At 36.0% G+C, this 12,485-nt stretch overlaps 1 protein-coding gene across 1 annotated transcript; it reads right to left on the bottom strand.

Annotated features, from left to right (window-relative positions):
* Window positions 1-4,456: 4,456 nt before the first annotated feature.
* LOC128218524 (renalase-like) lies at window positions 4,457-11,607 on the bottom strand. Its single transcript, XM_052926213.1, has 7 exons — window positions 11,088-11,607; window positions 10,172-10,277; window positions 9,766-9,914; window positions 8,487-8,651; window positions 8,133-8,303; window positions 7,638-7,813; window positions 4,457-6,129 (listed from the first exon to the last, which is right to left on the bottom strand). The coding sequence occupies exons 1-7, from the start codon at window positions 11,230-11,232 to the stop codon at window positions 5,965-5,967; spliced, it is 1,077 nt and encodes a 358-aa protein (XP_052782173.1). The 5' UTR covers window positions 11,233-11,607; the 3' UTR covers window positions 4,457-5,964.
* Window positions 11,608-12,485: the final 878 nt, after the last annotated feature.

Raw genomic sequence — 12,485 nt, 5'->3', positions numbered from 1 at the left:
AAGAACTGATTTATTGAGTAATGGTCATGGCCACATTCTATGAAGAACTGATTTATGGAGTAATGGTCATGGCCTCAGTCTATGAAGAACTGATTTATTGAGTAATGGTCATGGCCACAGTCTATGAAGAACTGATTTATGGAGTAATGGTCATGGCCACAGTCTATGAAGAACTGATTTATTGAGTAATGGTCATGGCCACAGTCTATGAAGAACTGATTTATTGAGTAATGGTCATGGCCACAGTCTATGAAGAACTGATTTATTGAGTAATGGTCATGGCCACAGTCTATGAAGAACTGATTTATGGAGTAATGGTCATGGCCACAGTCTATGAAGAACTGATTTATGGAGTAATGGTCATGGCCACAGTCTATGAAGAACTGATTTATGGAGTAATGGTCATGGCCACAGTCTATGAAGAACTGATTTATTGAGTAATGGTCATGGCCACATTCTATGAAGAACTGATTTATGGAGTAATGGTCATGGCCACAGTCTATGAAGAACTGATTTATGGAGTAATGGTCATGGCCACAGTCTATGAAGAACTGATTTATGGAGTAACGGTCATGGCCACAGTCTATGAAGAACTGATTTATTGAGTAATGGTCATGGCCACAGTCTATGAAGAACTGATTTATTGAGTAATGGTCATGGCCACAGTCTATGAAGAACTCATTTATTGAGTAATGGTCATGGCCACAGTCTATGAAGAACTGATTTATGGAGTAATGGTCATGGCCACAGTCTATGAAGAACTGATTTATGGAGTAATGGTCATGGCCACAGTCTATGAAGAACTGATTTATTGAGTAATGGTCATGGCCACAGTCTATGAAGAACTGATTTATGGAGTAATGGTCATGGCCACAGTCTATGAAGAACTGATTTATTGAGTAATGGTCATGGCCACATTCTATGAAGAACTGATTTATGGAGTAATGGTCATGGCCACAGTCTATGAAGAACTGATTTATGGAGTAATGGTCATGGCCACAGTCTATGAAGAACTGATTTATGGAGTAATGGTCATGGCCACAGTCTATGAAGAACTGATTTATGGAGTAATGGTCATGGCCACAGTCTATGAAGAACTGATTTATTGAGTAATGGTCATGGCCACATTCTATGAAGAACTGATTTATGGAGTAATGGTCATGGCCACAGTCTATGAAGAACTGATTTATTGAGTAATGGTCATGGCCACAGTCTATGAAGAACTGATTTATGGAGTAATGGTCATGGCCACAGTCTATGAAGAACTGATTTATTGAGTAATGGTCATGGCCACAGTCTATGAAGAACTGATTTATGGAGTAATGGTCATGGCCACAGTCTATGAAGAACTGATTTATTGAGTAATGGTCATGGCCACAGTCTATGAAGAACTGATTTATGGAGTAATGGTCATGGCCACAGTCTATGAAGAACTGATTTATGGAGTAATGGTCATGGCCACAGTCTATGAAGAACTGATTTATGGAGTAATGGTCATGGCCACAGTCTATGAAGAACTGATTTATTGAGTAATGGTCATGGCCACATTCTATGAAGAACTGATTTATGGAGTAATGGTCATGGCCACAGTCTATGAAGAACTGATTTATTGAGTAATGGTCATGGCCTCAGTCTATGAAGAACTGATTTATGGAGTAATGGTCATGGCCTCAGTCTATGAAGAACTGATTTATTGAGTAATGGTCATGGCCACAGTCTATGAAGAACTGATTTATTGAGTAATGGTCATGGCCACAGTCTATGAAGAACTGATTTATTGAGTAATGGTCATGGCCACAGTCTATGAAGAACTCATTTATTGAGTAATGGTCATGGCCACAGTCTATGAAGAACTGATTTATGGAGTAATGGTCATGGCCACAGTCTATGAAGAACTGATTTATGGAGTAATGGTCATGGCCACAGTCTATGAAGAACTGATTTATTGAGTAATGGTCATGGCCACAGTCTATGAAGAACTGATTTATGGAGTAATGGTCATGGCCACAGTCTATGAAGAACTGATTTATTGAGTAATGGTCATGGCCACATTCTATGAAGAACTGATTTATTGAGTAATGGTCATGGCCACATTCTATGAAGAACTGATTTATGGAGTAATGGTCATGGCCACAGTCTATGAAGAACTGATTTATGGAGTAATGGTCATGGCCACAGTCTATGAAGAACTGATTTATGGAGTAATGGTCATGGCCACAGTCTATGAAGAACTGATTTATGGAGTAATGGTCATGGCCACAGTCTATGAAGAACTGATTTATTGAGTAATGGTCATGGCCACATTCTATGAAGAACTGATTTATGGAGTAATGGTCATGGCCACAGTCTATGAAGAACTGATTTATTGAGTAATGGGCATGGCCACAGTCTATGAAGAACTGATTTATGGAGTAATGGTCATGGCCACAGTCTATGAAGAACTGATTTATTGAGTAATGGTCATGGCCACAGTCTATGAAGAACTGATTTATTGAGTAATGGTCATGGCCACAGTCTATGAAGAACTGATTTATGGAGTAATGGTCATGGCCACAGTCTATGAAGAACTGATTTATTGAGTAATGGTCATGGCCACAGTCTATGAAGAACTGATTTATGGAGTAATGGTCATGGCCACAGTCTATGAAGAACTGATTTATGGAGTAATGGTCATGGCCACAGTCTATGAAGAACTGATTTATTGAGTAATGGTCATGGCCACATTCTATGAAGAACTGATTTATGGAGTAATGGTCATGGCCACAGTCTATGAAGAACTGATTTATTGAGTAATGGTCATGGCCTCAGTCTATGAAGAACTGATTTATGGAGTAATGGTCATGGCCTCAGTCTATGAAGAACTGATTTATTGAGTAATGGTCATGGCCACAGTCTATGAAGAACTGATTTATTGAGTAATGGTCATGGCCACATTCTATGAAGAACTGATTTATTGAGTAATGGTCATGGCCTCAGTCTATGAAGAACTGATTTATGGAGTAATGGTCATGGCCACAGTCTATGAAGAACGGATTTATTGAGTAATGGTCATGGCCACAGTCTATGAAGAACGGATTTATTGAGTAATGGTCATGGCCACAGTCTAAGATGAGCTGTTTCATTGATTATAATTCGAGGTCACAGTCCATTAAGAACAGTAATGGTCAAAGTCACAGTCTATGAAGAACTGTTTCAACGAATTACAGACCAGGTCATGGTCAGTCTTCGAAGAGCTGTCTCATTTAGTAATAGACAATGTCAATGTCACTGTCTATGAAGAGCTTTTTCATTGATAAAGAGTCAAAATGGTCCTTGTCACATTCTGTAGCTGTTCCATTTAGCTACAGGTAAGGTAACATTCTAAGAAGTATTTTATTCAGTTAGGATCAAGGTCAGTCTCACAATATATTTTTCATTGAGTTACAGTCAGAATAAAGGGCACAGTCAAAGAAGAGCTGTTTCATTGTTTAACAGTAAAAAAAGGTCGTAGTCACATTCTATGAAGAGCCTTTTCTTTTGTTACAGTCAAGGTCAGTCATTGTTCCATTCAGTTACAGTCAAGGTTGTTTCATTCAGTCACATTCAATGATGCAGTCAATGAAAAGCTATTTCATCGAGTTCTAGTCAAGGTCACAGGCTATGTAGAACTGTATTATTTAGTAGCCGTAAAGGTTAAGGTCACAGTTTATGAATATCTGTCTCATTGAGCTCAGTCTACCAAGATCACAGTAAACACTTAATCAAAGCTCTAACGCATCACATAAGATTTGTTTAATTTCCGAAAGACACACAAGGATTGCAAATTTATTGTATTGTTCTCTTAAGAACAATGCCATCTTATCAAGCAGAAAAAAGACACAATACAAACACATTTAGTAGAATCCGGAACATAATGGAACATTTTCTTCCCCATTTTGTAAGCATATTTTACAATAAACTGTTGTGTCAGTATTTGGTGTGATCTACGCTCTATCTTTGATGAACATCATTGAAGGACTTCACAAAGTCATTGCAAAGCTCACATTGTGCTAGTTAACATCGCTGATTCCTTTGTAGAACGTCATGCTTCAGCTCACTAAAATTGTGCTGAATTTTGCGCATGTAAATATGAATTGTAAAAAATAATTTTTAGGGAAAAGATAACATATTGTTTAAAAGACAAAATAAATTTTACAAAAAAATAACCTAATACTTTTTTTTAAAAGTGCATTTTTCATCATTTTGGTAACTAAAAATAACAATATGTGCTCTCTGAAATTAAACTGCTGAGCGTGTTAGAGTCGGCAATGGATTATAATATCCTGTCCTTTAGAAGCATTACGGGGAACCCAATAGCCAAGCTGGAATTATGATGGTCATGGTCACTTTTGGTTCCACTATCGGTATATTATATTTTGAAACTTTTGCTTTGAGCCATGTAGAAACCTTGTGTAACAAGCTCACAAAAATAACACCATTATTAAATTCCATTTATTATCTTTCAAAATGCAGACTATTGTTTATTTAGTCCTACAGGAAATGTAATTTTAGCCCAATTTTATGTTTCATCAATTTACTGGAGTAAAGTTCCTTCACCACTTTCACTCCGTACATAATGTTGTTGTTTGTTAGAAACATAAAACAAAACTAACACATTTCAAAAACAAGTTATGAAAAAGATCGCAAATAAAAGCAGCAAGTAAACTAGCCTTCAAATGGTGACATTTCGAGCCCGTTCAAAGAGCGTTTGGCACAAACATAATGCTCTTCCATGCAATTGTAACACATAATTAAATGGAGTAGAACAATATGTAGAACCTGCGACTCTACGCCTCGTCATGATGAACCTCTATGGCAAGTTTTTTTTTTAAATTGTTTAATGCATGGTAAAGATACAGCCCGGACAAGTGTCATTATGACCTGTGAGATACAGACGTGGGTCTTGTGTGCGGCACTCTGCCTCATCATGGTGAAACTTCATGGCAATTTTTTTTTAAATCCTATACTGCATCAAGCTTCTGGTCAAGATACAGCCTGAATACGGTTCAGTCTGGTCACACGCACGCACATACACAGAACCACCATTGTGACAGCTATGCCTCATTCACCGCATGCGGGCTCGACAAAAATGCAGGAATTCCAACATTTGTTCCGCATGGCTGCATTAAGCATATATTTGGTATTTTGCAAACGCTTTTTAAAGTAATAATGCTATAAGTAAATCATTATTACGGCCAGCGTTATGGGCCATACTAAATATATGTGCATATTGTCTCTGCCATACACCTGCCAACAGGTGTACCAAGTTTAATTTAAATATATTCAGCTGTTTAGGAGTAACAGTCAAGGTTCAAGTGTTTCACAATGATGCTGTCAACCACAACCACAAAAAGGCTGGGTCAACACCCTGACTTTTTTCTTTGAAAAACAGATGAGCAATCACCTAAAGATCATTTTCATGGATTCAGCATTCAAAGCCTATATACCGTAATATTACAACAAACAACTATTTTATGCTTATTGCTTCTACATGCATAAAATTGACAAAACTTGCATTCTTAAAAAAGGTATATCCATGTATAAGCACACATGATCCTGGGTAATTGAGTTTGTACATTTTCAGTTCATGTTCAAGTTAATTGTTTGGTTTGGTTCTGTATTGTACAGAAAAATAAAATGTTTGTAAAAGGAATTTCAATTTAATAACAAATGGCAGATGATATGCATACCAATGGAATTCACAGCTTTACACAGTCATTTGAAAATGGGTATAATAAACTATAATTTAAACTGAAAATGTATGTCAATAAATTACTTACAATCCTAAAATTCCCTGAGATGTGTTGCCTTTTTTATTACCAAACATGTTTCATTATATAGTAAATATATGATCCAGCATATCAAAATTTTATCAAGACATTTATCACTTTATTTTATCAAATACAGTATAAAGATTAAATCCCTGTAGGTATGTTATATAACAGATTAGACTTTTGACTGTAGTGAACCAGTTAATGTCTTGTGTACAGCTAGGGAGGATTCCAGACAACCGTCAAAGTTTGAGTGTGTAAACCCGTCCCCGGCCAGAAGAATGGCGGGGCTCTCACTGAGAACAACACAACCTGGGCTCCCATGGTAACCCTTGTGCACCTGAAACATATTGTACTTGCATATGATATAATGTTCATCTAAATAACATTACGAAATAAATTTCTTTCAAGTTGTTCCAATCCCTCCAAACAACCAACTTTGAAATACAGAACTGCGTGACCCTGAGCTGAATCTTTGCCATCTGTGGCCACATTTTTGTAACTTTTGTGCCATGTAAAAGCTTTCTACAAATCACAAGGAACGCCTATCGAGAGCACATATTATTTTACTGGTAAAATTCACCATGACCTTTGACCTATTGACCTCAACAACAATAGAGTCTATGTACTGACCATGACCAATGTGCTTACCAAGTTTGAAGACTCTACACCAAGTTTTTAAAAGTTATTGATCGGAAACAAATGTGGTATGCCAATGACACGGTTACAACACAGCGGACAAAGTTATCAGCCTGAGTCTGTTATTCTTCATAGGCAACACAAACAACAACAATAAACGCAGTGTGGACAAGAATATGTTGAATATTCTGAAAAAATGCTTCCAACAAGACTGCTACTCTGTGAAGTACATAGTCATAAAAGTACAATCAGTATTTTCTTGGTTTTCAATTCTAAAACTTAAATGCCAAACCAATAGATAGGATGTATTCACAGTGATGAAATGATTATCGAGTACAATCGATAAATCGTCGCTGACAATGCTATGTCGGCTATCGATAGTGGTTGTCCAAAATTGATGTCGCTAATGTTACTTCCGGTAACTACGTATTTTTTGTTTTGTGGTAAAAGTGGAGTAAATGTCAATTTTTCTTTCCGGTAAATTCTCATTGAATTCATATTAACAAGGGAGGTCACTCTCTTACACAAATGCGGTGAATGTAAACACTTTTGCTTAAAAACTTACAAACTCTCCCAAAATTACAATTTGATTTTTATTGTTTATATATTTCTTAAGACCTTCTTCAATAACCTGTGTCTATGGTGTAGTGGATCCGGTCTTACCTGCAAAAACCGGGGATCCAAGCTCAATGCATTCTGTTTTTGAAACCTTTTTTGGTTTGTTATTAACAAATTTACTTTTTTGTGAGTTTTATGAAAATAAGATATTTTAATGAAATCTTCAATATTACAGGTCATTGAATGTTAAGCTGTTTAAAAATATTTAATATGCTTTTACATGGATAAAATGCTAAGATAACTTACTTGTTGCGGTGTGCATCATTTTGCAATTTATGTGCAATTATTAAGTATGTGTTTTGTTGTTATGTTTTTACTTTAAGTTATTAAAGACAGAAAAATGTTATGGATATTTACTTACTGTTGCAAAATGCATGACTATAGCATCACACATACTGATTCCAGGTTAAACCATTTAAAATATCATGATTATACTATGTATAAAGAATGTATTCCTAAATGATATTATGAACTTTCGATTAAAAATAAACTTTCGATTATTGTCCGATAGTAAATCGAAATACTTGGTCTGATTCGATTCGATTATCGATAGCAAATGGAGTCCGATTTTCAAACACTAATTCACAGCACCTGCGAGTATCTCCACTTGTGCCCTTTGACCTCGGCTGGCTCTGGTAACCATGGTAACACCTGTTTGAGGTGGGCAAGTATTTCCTGTGCAGCTTCATCCTTGTCCATCTCCACATGTTCCAGGCCCCAGGGAGCTGACGTGTGCACACAGATAGACGGACCTACATCACTGGACACTTGGATAAAAAAAAATCATATACAAAGATTTTACTCAATGTTATGCTGACTACACACTTAAGACTCAAATATGTCTTATCCTAGTTATGAGTTTTGACAATAAATATCTATATTTTTATCTAAATTTAAAGAACATTGATTCATGTGGTTTGCCTTTATACATAAAACAACCGTTTCACAGCATAACTAGAGAAATATAAAATATAAACTACATGTATGTTGAAAATAGACATGATTTAATAAACTTGAACATGTATTAACATGGAGAAAAGAAATGTTAAGGCTGACATGCATGTACAGTTTAAGTTAAGTAACTACCATTCCCTCTCTTTTTGCTGTCTATAGCCACATATCGTACGCAGGGGTTGCCAGTGATATACTTTGCTGCCCAGGGGACATCCAGTACAGTGTCTGGGGTGAAGTAGAGACCAACAGCAAACCTAGAAGAGTAGCTCACTTCCTCTAGCTGGCTACGAATACCCTTGCCATCTGAAATTTCAAATCATACATAGAAGATGATAAAAAGAGCACACAGTATGTTTGAAAAACATCTCACATTAAATAGACATGAGAGAGAATCTCTTCTGTTTTACATTGTGTACAAGATTGCATTACCACGCACTAGTACCAGAAATAAAGTTCAATATATATGTAGATAGAAGTGAGTTTTACCTATCAAACTAGGAATGTCACCCTTCAGTTGGAGTATCTGGGGAACTGGCATGGTTAAAACTATAGCATCAAATGTGTCTGATAAGCCCTGGTCAGTAGTTACTTTCACCCCATTTCCATCCTTCGACACTGAGGTGATTTGATGACTTCTCTCTACTGTTGATCCTGTTGAAAGTATAACCCAGAGATAATCCTTTCTTCTTTTGCTCATAATTGAATTTCAAGAGGTTTGAAATATATTTTGTTTTTTTCCAATTTTAAGACCAAAAAAAATATAGTAAAGCAAGAGTGGGATTGTTTCCAATCTATAAATCGTCGCAACTTGATCTGACTCCATTTACACATCTTTCCTATAACCAAACATGTATCCCAAAAGATGAAGAAAAAAATAATGATGAGATAAACTGTCTATGCGTGATACAAATTTAGAGTCTGATGCAAAAGAAATTTAGGTAGGTCAGGAAACCAGAAAACAACAACATTTGTCTGATTTTTCTGTCCAGTTCAAGGCATGCAGGTCAAAATGGTCTACTTCCAAAAAGGCCCGGTAGAAGAAAGTCCCAGTACCAAAAAGACCCAGTCAAGAAAGGCCAAATGCTAATAACTGTCTTTGGCACACATTGTTTTCATAAACCTATAAAAACTGGCCATTGGTCATATTTTTCACATTAATGTGTATAGTAATTGTTATATTTAATTCCGAAATAAGCATTTTGGGATACAGAAATAACATTTACACGCAGATTGGAACACGTTATTTGCATGTCAATTGTCATGGGCCTCATAAAAACACTATTAAGTTGGGTCATTCATTTGAGCAATCAAAGTGATTTTTAAAAACCAATAACAAATAAAAGCGATGTTTATCACTAGCAATAGAAATCTTTCATTTAAACACTATACTCAATTTTGAGTACATCAGTAAAGATGTAACACATACAGAATATTTACATATATCTTTATCACACTATTATTTTCCCTTACGCAACTAACTTGTAAAATGTAAGCAATACACACACCGCTAATTCTTTAATGGTCAAACCCACTCCAGCACAAAGTGGGCCTTTCTGGTACAGGGTCTTTTTATCTCAGAATATTGTTCGATCAAAGATCGTTTGAAAACATCTCCACTTTACATGGCATTTTTCCGAAAGTACTTCAGTGGCCTATTTTCAGTTTCTGCACTTAGTTCAGGTTTGAACAGTTTCAGGGCAAATGTTAGGTTACATACATGTAGGAATGCATATTGATCGTACAATTAGTGCAAACTGTTCCTTACCTGATTTGTTCACAAAGTATTTCACAAGGGAGCTTATTCCATTTGGCACAACATAATGTTTTATGCCAGGTTGTTTGTCCTGGTGTCCTTCCATTGACTTCACATCTATTTGCTTGAAAATAGCTGCATCTAGTAGTTCTGTGTACATCCTGAAATTCAAGTGAGCATTAAAGCTGGAAGTCATCCTTCCCTGTTACAAATATCAATAAAATTCATTGGAAACACTAAATTATTAACACTAAATGTTACCAAATGGCTCACATTCTAATGCCAGGCAGAACATTAAAAGCTAAACATTACCAACATACCTGAATATATTGTATGATTATCAGCAGCCTGTTGCAGGACAACGCTACAATAACACCTTTGCAAAACACTATTTTTTTTAGTTAATAATTTTTCATACTGTTCATGTTTTTGCTGGTATTCTGGAGTGGCTGATATGTATTGTGCCCCCAAATCCACAGTGCTGCCTTTACACTTGTTAGAACGGCTTGTTGACATACGTCCACCTGCATAACATTGAAATAATTATTTGCATGCATTATTTCAAAGGTATACCGAGTAATCCCATCCCTGTTACATCCCAGATAATATGACTAAGAAATTTATCATTGAAAGATCATACGGCCCTGACTGAAAAGACTGAAAGATGGTAAATTAAGAACTAGATTGAAAAAGGTTACAGCCAAGACTGTAGATCTGTTAGGCCAATGTTGGTTGCAGTACATGGACCAGATCAGTTCACATATATCCTCTATCAAGTGTTTCCCGTTCAGATCAGAAAATGTGACGCTAAGCACATCCATAAGCACGTAACAAGCCTTGCCGAACACCAGGGTGGGTGGGTTTTTTTCAATCTGTACTGGTGAAACTTGATATATCTTTGTTCATGAATACTTGAAACTTTTGTTTATGTCAACAATTTCTTCTAAAGGTAACATGTTTTTAAGGATAATGTTTGGGTTTTTTTGTAATTAAAACTATAATTGTTAATCGCGCTCTTTAAAAATTCAATAATTCGATGCTCATAAAATATTTCATACAAGAAAAAAGATGTGGCTTGTTGATGCGCTTGGCTCATCAGTTTTAAACGTGCGAGCCAGTTTGCCCAATTCACTGGAAATGTCTCTTCTGTTGTGCAAGACCAATCTCATTAAATTAGTGGATTTTTCTGGCTGGATGTTGGTGGGGAGGCGCTTAATCAAACTTTGAACGTAGAAGCGATTTGCTGTATCATCCGCTATTCATAACATGAATACCATGTAGTAAATGTCTTCTATTTGAAAGAGTTTAACGTTGTGCTTGGTATTATACAGTACCTATCCCGTTGCTTTTATCCCACAACGTAAGAGATGATGATTTTGGAAGCTCCTGTCTCAGTAAAGAAACCACTGACGCCCCTGTCATCCCCGCTCCTACGACTAGAATCTTCTCCATGGCTTTACTACGTACAGAACTTATCATGACAGTCAATTTTTTAAAAGAAAACAGTTATTCTAATGTTGACAGCTAAATGACTTTTGAGATGTGATATTTACCATCGCACCGTTTCAGACTTAGCTAGGTGGTGGAGGTTATATGGGAGACGTTTTCTCATTATTCAATGATAGAGGGGATTCAAAAATGGATAATGTCGTAAAATGACTTATTTGCTACATAATGGTTTAAAGCTGTCTATGGGTATAAGATAACTATATGGGAAGCAGTTTTGATATATCTTGGCCGTAATTACTAATATGATTACTATATTGAAACGAAGTGTTGACTATATGGGAGTCAGTTTTGGTAAAAAAGAAAATCCTTACTATATGGGAACCAGTTTTGGTAACTCAACGAATATATAATCATATAACATAAGACAGTTGATAAAAAGGATTCAGTGTTTGTTAAATGCAATTTATGGGTATACAATTACTATAAGGGAGTCAGTTTTGGTTAAATGCAATTTATGGGTATACAATTACTATATGGGAGTCAATTACTATAAGGGAGTCAGTTTTGGTGAACTGCAATTTATGGGTATACAATTACTATAAGGGAGTCAGTTTTGGTGAACTGCAATTTATGGGTATACAATTACTATATGGGAGTCAGTTTTGGTGAACTGCAATTTATGGGTATACAATTACTATACGGGAGTCAGTTTTGGTGAACTGCAATTTATGGGTATACAATTACTATACGGGAGTCAGTTTTGGTGAACTGCAATTTATGGGTATACAATTACTATAAGGGAATCAGTTTTGGTTAACTGCAATTTATGGGTATACAATTACTATATGGGAGTCAGTTTTGGTTAACTGCAATTTATGGTTATACGATTACTATATGGGAGTCAGTTTTGGTTAACTGCAATTTATGGGTATACGATTGCTATATGGGAGTCAGTTTTGGTTAACTGCAATTTATGGGTATACGATTACTATATGGGAGTCAGTTTTGGTGAACTGCAATTTATGGGTATACGATTACTATAAGGGAGTCAGTTTTGGTGAACTGCAATTTATGGGTATACAATTACTATATGGGAGTCAGTTTTGGTGAACTGCAATTTATGGTTATACAATTACTATAAGGGAGTCAGTTTTGGTTAACTGCAATTTATGGGTATACAATTATTATGGGAGTCAGTTTTGGTGAACTGCAATTCAGGGGTATACAATTACTATATGGGAGTCAGTTTTGGTTAAATGCAATTTATTGTTATACAATTACTA

This window comes from Mya arenaria, chromosome 2 (assembly GCF_026914265.1).
Source record: "Mya arenaria isolate MELC-2E11 chromosome 2, ASM2691426v1".
NCBI lineage: Eukaryota > Metazoa > Mollusca > Bivalvia > Myida > Myidae > Mya > Mya arenaria.
This window is presented reverse-complemented; position numbering and strand designations above follow the sequence as displayed.

Bases quoted from the DNA above. Each gene is read 5' to 3' on its own strand.
- LOC128218524 (XM_052926213.1), bottom strand. From the start codon at position 11,232: ATGATAAGTTCTGTACGTAGTAAAGCCATGGAGAAGATTCTAGTCGTA. The intron at 10,278-11,087 runs GTACTGTATAAT...AATGTTATGCAG, and splicing joins GGATAAAAGCAACGGGATAG to GTGGACGTATGTCAACAAGC. The intron at 8,304-8,486 runs GTAAAACTCACT...TTGAAATTTCAG, and splicing joins TGACATTCCTAGTTTGATAG to ATGGCAAGGGTATTCGTAGC.